Raw genomic sequence first — 13,870 nt, forward strand, 5'->3', positions numbered from 1 at the left:
AAAGCACGTTATTCAGCATATGAATGAGTTTTAATGAACAATCTTGGGCATTAGATTATGACAAAAACATACACTAGTAAAACATCCAAACTCCTGTCTGAGGGTCAGTCCTTTACGAGTGTACTTGGATCACGGTGCAGGTATTCTGTCCTTCTACAGCATCTCTCAAACAACGACTGTCCACAAAGCAAAACTAAACTTTACAGGCACAAAACAAACAAAATATATAAAACAGTTAATAACTGTGTATTTTCATCCTCGTGAAATCCTCCACTCCTATTTCCAGACAGAATAACAGATTCCTGTGATTATGTTTATCAGAGCAGTGTCTCAAACGTCAGTGTGAAAATAAACATTCGTATGCTACAGGACGCTCCAGCACAGAGTGAACACCATCCCCACAGATACAGCCGTCAGGGAAACAGAAGAACACCACATCATCAAAGCCCTGAGTAAATGTGCTTGTCCCAGCTGGGCATTTGTCAAAGCTGTGAGTGGGCGATAAGGCGTCTAGGAGAGGATCTCAAAACTAGATTATAGGTGCAGACAGGTGTAAGCCAGCTCCTCTGTTCAAGGATGGTCGTTCACAGTGGACGTGGACGCCTTCTTTCACTCACACCTTGTGTTGATCTCAATAACTCACACAATCAGGTGAGGCAAAGTCTCACAATAATTGTGGTAATCTTTACTGACTGTACATCACCTGCAGAAGCTTTTACATGGTATTTAATTTTAATCAAACGACAACAAACAAAATGTTCACCAACTAACTGACAGAAGCATGTTCTGACTCACATCAGTCCTAGCTGAGTTTTCAGATTAAAACACACTCTCGGGTCGGACATTTAAAGGTTACTGAAGTGTCCTCTTGAGAAACTCGACCAGAAGGTGATGAGGGAAACCAAAATCCATCTGAATCACCACAAAGCCCTGCAGCAGAGATAAGAGGCAGAAGCTGTGAGAATGCAGGGATACAACACATGCAGAAAGAGAGGAAGGAGAAGACTCACGTCCCGGGGAAGCACCTCAGGGTTAAAGAGATCAAACTGGTACAATCCCTGTTTGTCCAGAAGCCTGGTTAGCTCAACTCCCAGAACTGGAACAAACCACAAAAGCATCCTTCAGAGTGGAAATGACACACTAACTGTACAAAGGCTTATTTACACCATCTGCTCTCGCTCTCTGACACAGATGTAACACCGGCTGTGAAGCTGGATTTAACCTTCTAGCACCTGCGTCCACATATGTGGACATCACACTTCGGGTTATTTAGACCAAAATACTCAATTTTGCTCTACAAGGGCCTGATATCCACTTACGAGGACATTATACTGCTACTGTTCTATCGAAAATTTAAACGAATATCCTCATAAGTGGCTCTGATTTTTCTTAGAAACAAAAATCAGGTAAAAAAATAAAATCAGGTAATTCTTTGTTTTTACATTCATCGGGCCCCGATCAGCCCAAATAGCAAAGAGAAATTAAAAATGCTGTCGTGGAAGAGTTCATGTCTTAGGAGGTTAAGGAAGAAGTGCTTCAAGTTTTTAGAAAGTGTCTAGCACCATCTTCTGTCAGTACACAAGGTTACGTCACCAGGTTGATTTGTGCTATTAGATTCATTAATGCCAGCTGACTAATGACAGGACCAAGAAGTACTTTGAAAAAATGTAGGCAACAGAAAATAGTTGTTTTGATGAAATTCTCCTTCACTGCACGTGTCCGACATGACAGACTGAAGCTTTCGTGACAATTAGAACTTAGATTGGACTAATATTGTTTCCTATTATATTAACATAGCAAAAGGTTCAGTTACCTTTTTACAAAAGTGGTGAGTAGAATTCGCTACTCGTTACTTTCTAACTATATTTCTGAGGCTGCACGGTTTTACTTTTACTGGAGTATAGAAGTTATTTAGTGCTTAAACTTTTTACAGGAGTATTTGTAACACAGAGATCTGTAATTTCGTAAAGAAAGTCTACACTTTTGTCAACGCTGATCCAGCTTCACTTACTGACCTGTTTTTGAGAGCGAAATGGTGTAAATGAGCCTTTATACATGCAGTGATTATGTTCACTTTGAAGAATCATTCAAGCTGAAGCACTGGATCAGCTGTTTGATGGTAAATCAACAAGTGCTTTCATAAGTGTCTGGCAGAGAGGCGTAGTAATGATAAAACTCATGCAGTCTTATAGACTTTAGGAAAGCTTTATAATAATGTGAAAGGTTTGAGGACGGAGCTGAGGCGCTGTGTTTCTTACCAGACAGGACTTTGGGAGTTCCAACTTTCACCACAGCTTCCTTTAGGAACTCGAGTGCTTCATCATGTCGCTAGAAAGAAAGGGAAAGGTTACCGATGAAGTCTAACCAGAAATGGAAATGTTCAGTTTAACTGGGAATTAAATAATCTGAAGAAAGACTGAATTATTCACACTTAACAGTTCAGTAATAATGTACAAATCTGTGCAGCTTGTCATACATCTAAAATAACACTTTAACGTGTGTAGTGCTTTCAGGGTGAATTCATGAAAATTACTTTTTCAGCAGTGATTGAATTTTTTAAAGCATAAAGTTTGACGTGTTGTTTGACAGCAGCTCTATAAAGGATGTCAAAAGGTACAAAATTAGCACAACCGCACCACAATATCCAAAATAAAGGAAATGGAGCAGGTTAAAAACACTCGTATTACTCTGACTGCCTACCTGCTGATCCTGTAACGGCAGCTCAGCTCTGAATGCTGAGATCCTAAATGAAAGAGGATCACAATCACACACAGGCGTAGACGAACAGGACAAACTGACCGAAGTTACATCTGCAGATAAGTTTTATATCAGATATCAGAGTCTAACACTTACATCCTTACACTTAGGTGAGAACAGTAAAAGTAGAAGTCAGACAGCACAGGTGAGCCTTTGGAGTTCCTTTTAAATCTTTTCTCCAAGCAACAGACTAAGGCTGCGTTCACTCTGCAGGTCTTGATGCTCAATTCAGATTTTTGTCTGCTCGTTCACACTACAAATAAAATGCGACAGCAAACGCGCTCTAGTGTGAACGCTTAAAAAGAAGACGTCACACACAACGCGCTCTGTTTAGACCCAGAGCAACAGTATTGTTTGACTGATGGCCTTAATATAAAGACTTCGGACTTTACGTTTCCCAATTTTTGCTTTAAGTTATTTTGTTATTTACATAATAATGTAAATAACCTAATAATGATCCTTATTGCCGTTTAAGAGAGGAGCGCTGCTTCAAAGGATAGCTGCAGATTTCTGTCAGAATCTGCAGATTATACAGAACAAAGAAAATGTTCACGTTTCTCCAACGTTGTCTTCCCAGCAGTTTCACTGGATGGACAGGAAGCGTTCACGTCGTCTTCTCCGGCGCTGATAGTTGGCGTCTGTCTTGTGTCAGTGACGTAAAAGACGGATTTAATGCGACATGACCATCAAACAGCAGTCGCTTTCTAAAACATCGGATATGTATGGGATTCAGCACCACATACGAAAGTGACCCAGATCGGATTTGAAAATATCGGATTTGTGCCGTTCACGCTGTCACACCATGATGGATAGATGGTCGCAGAGGGTAAAAAAAAATCGGATTTGATGCGCTTTCGCCTGCAGTGTGAACGCAGCCTAAGATCAACACCTTTGCCTTTACACTAGACTCTGAACTAGTTTGTTTTGATACCAAGATCACCAACTTGTTATTGGGGTCATTGTATAAAACACAATGTGTTACACATTCAACCACATTACACTGTCTGAATATTCACTTAGCAAAAACGTAAAAAAATGAAAATTAAAGCCCAATCTTTCCAGGAGTGGAAGTCCCAGCAAAGGTCAGACTGTGCAAAGCTCAGAGAAATTACCCACGAGCACAAGATCTCTGGAACAATGTGCTTTGGACACACGAGACCAAAGTGGAGATGTTCGTCCATCATGCTCAGGACCACGTTTGGAGGAAACCAAACACCTCATGCACGAGCTCCTCTGTACACCAAAGTATTCTAGAGCCAAATGTTAGGCCACAGCTGCCGCTGGGACCAAACTGGGTCATCAGTCAAGGTGTTCAAAAATATGAGTCAACCAGTCTTACTCTGTTGGATGACCTTGCAGGAGGACTTTCTTGTTAACATAGGAAGTTGTGATGTCTACGGCCATGTCCTACACATCAAACACAAAGATCAAGACTTTGTAATTCATGGCTTTCTTATTCACTGCACAGACGCAATGTGTCAATACTGAGAATTAGAAGTGTTTCCCAGTTTGTCTCAGTATAGGAAAAGGCAGCTGGTACCGTCTGAAAGAAGAGTACTGGTGTGCCTTGGCCCTCACAGTGGAGCCGTCCAGATGCCTGCACCCAAACTGTGGTTCCCGAGGTGGAACTGTTCAAATGTGGAACAGATGAACTCCACAGTCTTAACTCTGGGGAAGCTGCATCCAGCAGACACTGAACACAAAAACACAAAATGCTTTACGTCCCATCTCAGAAAGTATATATTATATGCAGCTTTCACTCCTACCTTCCTAATAAGCTCAGGCATGGCAGTAGAGAGGTTTGTCCTGAGGAGCGTCTGAAATGATATTCAAGACTCAAACATGTACAGTGGTGTGAAAACGTGTTTGCCCCTCCTGACTTCATATTTGTGTATGTTTGTCACACTTAAATGTTTCAGATGATCACACAAATTTAAATATTAGATAAACATAACACATTTCTAAATAAAGGTGTTTTTTATTAAGGGGTAAACAAAGTTAAAGTCTTCCTCCAATAGGACCTGCATGGTGGCGTAGACCAAGATGAAAACCACTGCTGAGCAAAGGAACATAAAGGCTCGTCTGTGGACCGACGAGACCAGAGTTAAACTTTTTGTAAGGTGTGTGTCCCGTTACATCTGGCGTAAAGGTAACGCAGTAGTTCAGAAAAGGAACATCATACCAACAGTAAAATATGGTGAGCGTGATGGTCTGCTGCCCCGGACCTGGAGGACTTGCTGTGGTGAATGAAAAATGTGTTTGATGATCTGAACATTTAAATGTAACAAACATACAAAAAATAGGAAATTAGGAAGCAGGCAAGTTCAAACATCTGATCCCAGATCGAGCAAGAAGATACCACAAATGTCTGACTTGGAGCTTTTAGGTCAGGCTGAAGTACTTACGGTGAGCTCTTCTCCAGAGACATTCAGCTGAAAGCGGCCATCTTGGTGAGCTGCTTTGAGCATCGGGTTTAAGAACTGGTCTGCGGTCAAAACAACATTTGCATTAATAGCTTTCCACGTACAAATAAATGTTTTTCAATATATTTAAATAAAATTGTTTTTATTTTATTTTTGTACAAATAAACCTGTGAATGTTAAAGAGCATGGATGGGACACAGTTTGATCATCCTTTATCTGGTTTCAGTGTTTCAGCTACATAACCTCGACACTCTTTTGGCTCAGTGTTGACGGCCTTGAGGAGAAATGTTCCAATTTCAGGTTCCAGTCTTGTGTGGTGATTTGAAGCCTCGGTTTCCTGTTCTTGAACAGATGTGACACCTGGAGGAGTCTTCTGCTGATTTTGGTTTAAGGTTCAGAGACGCTCTTCTACATCCATTGGTTCTAACTTGGGCTTATTTCAGTTTCTGCTGCTCCTCTCTCTGGATATTCTTCTTTTTCAGACCATTTTCTGTGAACCCAGAGATGTTTGTGTGGGAAAATCCCAGCAGATCAGCAGCTTCTGAAATACTCCGACAGTTCGTCTGGCTCCAAAAACACTCCACGTTTACAGCCACTCAAGCACCATTCTGAAGCTCAGACTGAACTCCAGCAGGCCGTCTTGAGCATGTCTATGTGTTAACCAACATACATGCTGTTTTTCATGTTTCTTTCTTTTGTGGCAGACTTCCAAAGCTACAAATTAATCTGAAACTTGTAAAGCCCCAACAAGTGGATGATCCAATATTAACAAGGACTTGGCAACAGTGGGGAGGAAGAACTCCCTTTAAACAACCTCCAGGAGGACCGAGCTCACAGAGGGCCACCCCTCTGCTGTGACTGGTGGGGGTGAGGGGATAGAGAAGACAGAAACGGGGAGCGTGGTCATTGCCTTCTATAGTACCTGGTGGAATTTCACTTCACAAAGGTGTAAATTACCTGGAAAATAAAATACACAAGATAAACAGAGCGTCTGCTGCTAACCTGAAATCCAAAAGTAGATCATCCTGTCTTCAGTCAGGTGACTCGGCTGGAAAACCGATTCATTGATGACAGCAACCTTGTTGTTGTACTTGGTCAGTCCCTGGGATAGATGGAGCCCCACAGTGACCAACGAGATCATTATTAGACCCCTACGTGTCCTCCAGTACTGAAGAATTACTGCACATTACACTATTTAAAGGAGATCCAGCACTGCTGTGTATTCAACTATGTATCTAAAGTCATCATTTACCTTGTGGTATGATTCAATGTAGTTTGCTGTGATGACCGGAGCAGCAGCGATACCGATGTCCACACTGATGTCTCCATCAGTGAGGAACTGCTCTGCACACATGGATAAAATAGAAAACTTCAAAAAGTGGTCGATCACATAAAAGGCCAAAGACCTGATTTCTCTGGTATCTCACTGAAACAATCATATGTTGTTCCTTTGAAGTGTTGCTGGCACGCCTGCACGCATTTATAGGAAACTGTGGAAAGTGAAGCATTTTTCCCACTTTCTGTTGCTTTGAACATGTGCAGTGATAACTTAAAGAAGTCTATTCTCCTTGGCGTGTATGACCAGGGACGACAGGAGAAGAAGTTGAGCAATGACTCGCCACCACTGAGAAAAAATAATCCATAACATGAAAACTGACGCTGTACAAAATCAAGACACAGCTGCTTCATTGTCTTAAATATCTGTTCAAAATCCAATGAAATCTAATTTTTTGAAGAATTCTGGAGCAAAACATCAATTTCAGCTTCAAAGAGTTCGTCTTCCTGTCTTATTTTAATGTGCACTCCCTTAGCGTCGATTTCAAACAGATAAAAAAGGAGGCAGTTTGACAGGACTAATTCCTCACTGCACCTCGTCTGTCTGTATAGTCAGAAGGTTAAGACCACAGTCTTCAGACACCACGGCAGTAGAGAACATTTGTATGCAGGCTGTTTCACACATTTACATCCACACTGCCCTCCATGATTGGTAGTCCAACGTGTCCTGGAAAACTGTCAGTTTATGACGAGCTGGAAGCGACAAACGATACAAAGGAACGACAAACATAGCAGGAGCCGGGCTTTTCTCAAGAGCTCTACGCTGACCTTAATCCAACAAGAACAAGAGCTGAAAACCTCAAAATCAAAAGACCGCCGCAGGAGCACCGTGCAACTCAAACACCCGCCGAGAAGTAAGAGTCATACTATGTTTTAGCATTTCTATTAAATATGTACTAAGACATCATTCATGGGAGATTATTTGGTGCCAATAATAAGCTTGTGCAGAAACAGACGCTTAACCCTTTAAAGCCGGTCGGAGCGGGCTACTTTTAAATCCCAGTAGCTCTGCAACCTTGTAAGCTAGCGCAATAATTTTTTTTTGCATATGAAACCGGAGGAGTTGTACTTACATCTTATGCCATCAGCTTGTGCTAGGTCACGGTTTCCTTCCACATAAAGCTTTGCAAAAATTGCATAAAAACCACTTGCAGCAACAAAAACATAATATTCTAGAAACACGCTTTGCCGATTCGATCAGCTGTTTGTAACACTTCCTACGTTGGAATAGACGTCAGCGCGAACTTTTGCATGTCCGCCATGACCTGCCCGAAACCGGGAGTGACGTCATTTTAGCGGAAATGTAGTTTTTTTTTTACTATCAGGGCCTCATGAGCCTATACTGGTGTTTTTAAAAGTTATGTTTGACTTTATGACTTTCTGTGTCGTTTCTGGGATGCTTAGGACTCATATTGCACTGCTGGAAATAGTTTATTGTGATGCACATGCTGTTTTTTTGCAAATTTGCATTATAATATTTATTTTCATTTTTCCTGCAGTATATAAAAATTGGTGTATCTCAAAAATAAAACTATGAAGACACTCAAAATAAATTTCCTGTGGTGGGAAACTATTTTGTTTTGAGGGATAAGCCTCTTAAATTTCTCTAACTAGAAATATATGTTAAAAAAAACAAAAACAATTTTCAATTTTTTTTGTAGTTTATTGCACTTTTTTGCAATTTATGTAATTACTATGCACTTAATGCAGACATATTATTAAAATTTGGGCTATAATGGTTGTATTGATGTATATCAACTTGAAATGCTCCCAAAAATGGCTCCACAGCATGTAAAAATATAATACAAGCTCTGGCGGACTTGGTTCTATGGTAGGTCTTAAAGGGTTAAGGAAAGGAAAGTGATTTTAATTCTAGATTTCAAACACTTCCTTCAGGTCTTCGCGTACCTGCCGTGTCCTGTATGAAGTCAGCCAGTATATTTGCCGCCTTGTTGATTTCCTTACAGATCTGTATTTGAGAAGACACCTGTCACTGCTTTATTCTTCTCAAAAATTATTGTTGTGCACATCATAGGTTTGTCTCTGTCGCCCTCACCTGTCCCTTGATGACCAGCTTGACAGTAAGCGTGATGAAGTCGGTGAAGAGCTTCTTCAGCCAGTTCGGCCTGACCACAAAAATGTTGACAGTCAGACACTGAGATTCATGCAGATGCTTCATTCCCACTTCTGTTACTTACTCTTTGTCTCCCTGCAGGTGCAGACGCAGCTTGTGAAAGTTCAAGTAACAGTCTGCTGTGTCTGCTGCTACCTTTCCATCACCGCAGTCTGACGGGGACACACAGGTGACAGAGGATAGCTAGTCAGTGTTTATATGATGCTTCATTGTGTGTCAGCTGGAACAAAAGAGACCGCCACATGCTACACTAGCAGCCACATTTTAAGATGGTGGATGATGACATCAAACTTTCACTGTATTATTATTATTATTATTATTATTATTATAAAATACACAAACATGGTTGCTCTTGGGAGTTACTGCAGTTTTCTGTGGAGGAAAAGTAAAATGCTACTAATAACGCAGTGTGAAATACAATACAGATGTAAAGTATTAATGGAAAACAAACATAAGGCTGACAAGCTGCAACACAAACGACACACGTTAAATCCCTGCAATATTTGTGCAGCGGCGCAGTTAGACTGAGTTTGTACTTCACTCAATCAACCTCTTCAAAAAAATAACTAAAACTTTCACCACCAGGGGGCAGCCTTTTGCTAGATTTTTAGTTTTGGTGTAGCCGTCCAAGATACCAGGGCATGCGTCTGCTGTGCCTTCATGGGTTTCTTCCCATACTAAAGGCACACATGTTTGTTTAAGTGGAAATAATCTTACATGTTATAAAGTAGACCCTGCTTGTGTCAGACTGGATCTCCTTTCACCATCAGAACTGCCAGCACCTTCAAAAAGGTACTGGAAACGTTCACTCGGTCCATGCGGACAGTTACTGCACATCCGAGATGATAATCTCCCATCCCACCACATCCCAAAGGTGCTCTTCAGGACTGAGACCAGGTGACCGTGGAGGCCGTAGAGTGAAGTCATCATCATGTTTATTAAGAAACCAGTGTGCGATTATTTCAGCTTTGTGATGTGACATGGTTTTCCTTCTGGAAGCAGGCGTCAACGGATGGCTGCACTGTGATGGGCACGGTCAGCAGGAACACTCAGGTAACAATGCTCAGTGGGTACTTACATGTGCCATTACAGCAACAGCACCACAAGCCGGAATCCCTGATGCAAGGCAGGATGGATCCATGTGGTTTATGGCAAATTCTGACACTGACATCTGAATGTTGCAGGAGAAATGGAGGCTCCAGTCTTCTGTTGTCTAGTTTAGGTGAGCCTGTATGAACTGTCCCCTCAGTTTCCTGTTCTTAGCTGACAGGAAGACATCCAGTGTGGTCTTCTGCTGCTGTAGCACATCTGCTTCAGGTTCAGAGAGGCTCTTCTGCACAGCTTGGTTGGAACAAGTGGTTAGAACTTGTAACAACTGCTGCCACCCTGTCAGTTCAAAGCAGGCTCGCCATTCTCCTCTGACCTCTCATTATGCCCTTTTTTTGTTTTACTAAACCTTAACAATCCACTGAGTTTTATGTGATCATTGTATGTTTTTATGTTCAGTCCTGATACATTCTGAAAGCTTTGAATACATTAATGGAGCTAGAACGTAAAGCATCAAAAAATGGAAAAAACTACCAAGATGAATGTGGAACAAAACACAAACCTAACCCAGGAACGGTGACTGCTGATGGGGTGGCTTGTTGAGAGGTCAAACAAACTGGTACATGATGTACTTACAAAGTTTGGGGTTGATTCCAAGATCAATCTGAGAGTCAATCTCAAAGTCAACTGAATGTCCGAAGTTAACACTAAAGAAAAAGAAAAATACAAATGAGAGTAAGGTCAAAGATCACAGGAAACAGGAGGGATTACTAATCCTCACTGCCTGAGAATTAGTAATCGCCCAGTCGCTGAAAATAATGTAATTCAACTAAAAAATGTTTAAAAACACCCACAAAATGCACAAAAGTCCATCTACCTATGCTAAAAACAAAGTATTAGTGCAGTGGTTTTCCCATCAGACTCAAACTGCAACAAAGCTATCCCAGCTAGTCAGCCATGTTGCTGCTATTTGACATTTAAACTCTGTGTCAAAGTTTAAAAAACTACCAAACAAAGAAAAACTGCTCGACTTTCAGTCATCGTTGAACTGAATCATTTCTAAAGCCCTGAAAACAAAACTACAGGAGGAAATGACATCAGATCGCTGCTGTGGTCGTATTACTGAGAAATAATCATTGATTCCAAAGTGAAGACTCATTCATTCAAATTAAATTGGAAGTTTTGGGCGCATTGGAGTATGAAGAGCATTAGCATGAAAGAAAGTCGGTCTCCATAGAGACCCGTGTTAAAACTATAACCTGTTTTGAGCAAAACCAGGGCTGCTCTCTAATGCGAACGTGGATTTGGATTTTTTATGGTTTAAATTAGCAGCGTTGCTTCTCTGATCTTGTTTTAAAGGTAACAATTGTGCAGCATGTGGCTAAACTACAACCAAACACAACTTGACAGTAGCATCACTGAGTCCAGTATCCACACTTCTCATCAGACAAACAGTAACATGATTCAGCGAGGTGATGTGCAGTAGTCTCTAAGAATCTGTAGATCAGATCATATGGTGGTGTGTGTGTGTGTGTGTGTGTGTGTGTGTGTGTGTGTGTGTGTGTGTGTGCACCTGTGGCTACCACACTGTACAAAGTGCCACTGTCGGTCACACATACTCACAGCCAGCTGCCGTATCCATACTGGATGCTGCCCTTGAACACTGCAGACACATTGCTTATCTCCATGGCGATGCCTTCACCTGGATGCAGCTCAAACGCGCTCTGACCAATCGACAGGTTGTGAATCTCCAAACTGGACGGTGAAGGACAGACACGCTTTTTCACCATGGGTGTCACATATATGTTTATAGTGTGTGTGTGTGTCTCCTCACTTGTCCAGGCCGTACATGACCTTTCCAATGAAGAGCAGGGACTTCTCCCCCTTCATGCTCGGGTATCGGGCGTGTTGAAAAGCCGCCTCGATCACTTTAGTGGTTTTCTCATTCACTGCAAAGATAAAAGCACGTGTGGTCTAAAACACCACAGGGTTGTGATCTGTGGTGACCTAATCTGACAGATGAGCCGACGTGAATACTTCCCATTAAGTAAAACTTTCAGAACTGGCTGAAAACAAGTCTTATTTTCCATTTAAATGTTTTAATCTTTTTGTTTTATTAGCACCAAATTGCAATAATCACATGAATGAACTTCATAAGACCCTAAAACATCAGTGAGGAGAAAAGAAACTTTAACACAACCAGACTGAGGTTTGTGGCAGATAGATGTGACGTGCACTTCACCTGACGACCAACTGAATGAAATCATGTTAAAGCTGCTGCTGCTATTTCACTGCAAACAGGGAAAACTATCCGGAAACTTCACTGAATGTATGTGTTTGAATAAAATCGTCACTCTGTTCCTGCTCTTTGGTTCCAGAAAGTCGCTGCTTGAGTGGATGATTAGATAAAATCAATAAATGGAGTCAAATAAATTCCAGGAAAAAAAGACTCACACACGACAGCAGCGGGGTAGGTGAGCCTGCACACGGCTCCGGTGAATCTGTAGGCTGAAGCGGGGTCCTGCAGGCAGCAGTGGGATGTGCCGAACCAGGACAGCAACGACAGCAGCAGCAGCAGCGGGACTTTGCCGGGCATCGTGCATGAGGTGGTTTTCCCTCTCTGAGAACTGGCTGAGGTGTCTAACCCTGTGGACGGTTCTGTCGGAGCACAGCAGGTGAATCCTGGTTCCCTCGGTTCTGGCTTTACTAACGGATCATCAGGAACATGGAAAACTGTGCTCCTGATATCTGTGCTGACAGAGAAAGACGAGTCTTGTGCTTCAGACTCGTTGAAAGGACAAACACTGACTCAGGTCTGTCCCCGTTAAAGTAAACTGATCAAAGTCCAACCTGTCCTATCACCTCAGGTATGAGCACAGACTCTGGAGTTTTGAGCTCTTCAGCAGGACAAAGAATGCATCCCTTTCTTTTCAAACTGGGACAAAACAAGAAGCAGAAGGCAACACTGCCAGCATACGTACCCCACAAAGACGCCTTAAAAGTGAGCAAAAGGACACGGAGCCTCTGATTCCAGCCTTTCCTCCTCTCATCAGGGGACTAACATTCAGGGCCAGCGTTCCTGAATAAATGCAGGGTCACAATGAAACAGGAGCTCCCTGTAAGAGGAGACGAAAGGGGAGGTACAGCTGACGGAGCCTGGACGTAACAACAAAGGGGGCACTGATCTAGCTGGGGCCTTAACAGGAATCAATAAGTGTGGGTGTTTTATGTGCGATGGCATCAGCTGACTTTATTGATTGGTTCTTCCACTCTAAAAACACGAGTGTGAGACAGAAACGAGAGGCTGTGGGAGGCACAAGTTCACCAACCTGGACAAAGGCAGCCCGCTCTCAGCTGCTGCAGATGATTGGTCCAGTGACACGAAGCTGCTTATTGCTCTGTTCCTGAAAGGTTTGGACACACTGCAGGTACTCCCGAGCTCTGAAACCAAGTCAAGCAAAACATCTACATGAATGAAGAAACGTCGCTCAGCAGTCCGCATCTTCTGTGCTTCTGCTATCAGCACATGAACATGAGCTCACTGCATGAGGATCCAGCGTGGCTGTCTGCATGCAGGTGGATGAGCTGCTTGCTGTGGTAACGTGTCAGCTCCAGTTTGATTCCCACACGTTACCTGTTTACACTGAGGGAGGAGGCTGGAGCAGAAAACTCTGGAGGCAGAGCTACAACATGCGTTTTCTGGACACTTATTCATCAGCTACAATAACACCATATGGAAAAAGAAGACTGCCCCCTGGTGGTGAAAGGTTTGACTTCGCTTTTCCCTTTACCAGGAAATTTTGCACTACCTAAATAATTATTTCTGACTTCTAATGCAATAACCTGTGTTTGTATCTGATTACATTTTAATTTCAAAAGGAAATACACTAAAATTCCATTTAGTAACAGGAGGCTTACACCCCTTGGATGCAGGCAGAGCAGCCAAACTTTGCATTGGCCTGTTTTTAACTAGTGGATTCTACTTTGTATTAATTATTTGCATTCGGCAAATCAAGCCAACCTGCAAATATAATTGTTAGCTTGCTGTGCTGAACCTATAATTTGAATGTATTTGTACTGTGACTGTGCCTGCAGGCAGCACATGCAGTGGGGGGACTTGAGCCTCAGTATGTTTAAACATGCGGTCATCAAACTCAAACATCAGAAGAAACAA

General features: G+C 42.2%; 1 protein-coding gene across 2 annotated transcripts; it reads right to left on the bottom strand.

The window, feature by feature from the left end:
- Nucleotides 1-11: 11 nt before the first annotated feature.
- Nucleotides 12-13,336, bottom strand: cetp (cholesteryl ester transfer protein, plasma). 2 transcript variants are annotated; one of them, XM_026172449.2, is made up of 20 exons: nt 13,239-13,336; nt 13,026-13,137; nt 12,678-12,812; nt 12,151-12,444; nt 11,531-11,645; nt 11,320-11,451; nt 10,333-10,403; nt 8,714-8,801; nt 8,572-8,641; nt 8,424-8,484; nt 6,433-6,524; nt 6,183-6,282; nt 5,163-5,242; nt 4,524-4,574; nt 4,298-4,450; nt 4,097-4,164; nt 2,701-2,743; nt 2,259-2,328; nt 1,011-1,096; nt 12-930 (listed from the first exon to the last, which is right to left on the bottom strand). In XM_026172449.2, the coding sequence occupies exons 4-20, from the start codon at nt 12,290-12,292 to the stop codon at nt 853-855; spliced, it is 1,500 nt and encodes a 499-aa protein (XP_026028234.2). In that variant the 5' UTR covers nt 12,293-12,444; nt 12,678-12,812; nt 13,026-13,137; nt 13,239-13,336; the 3' UTR covers nt 12-852. The 2 variants fall into 2 exon arrangements, with proteins under 2 accessions (XP_026028234.2, XP_026028238.2); XM_026172453.2 differs by lacking the exons at nt 13,026-13,137; nt 13,239-13,336 and having other exon boundaries at nt 12,151-12,449.
- Nucleotides 13,337-13,870: the final 534 nt, after the last annotated feature.

Source organism: Astatotilapia calliptera, chromosome 7, assembly GCF_964374335.1.
Source record: "Astatotilapia calliptera chromosome 7, fAstCal68.1, whole genome shotgun sequence".
Lineage (NCBI taxonomy): Eukaryota > Metazoa > Chordata > Actinopteri > Cichliformes > Cichlidae > Astatotilapia > Astatotilapia calliptera.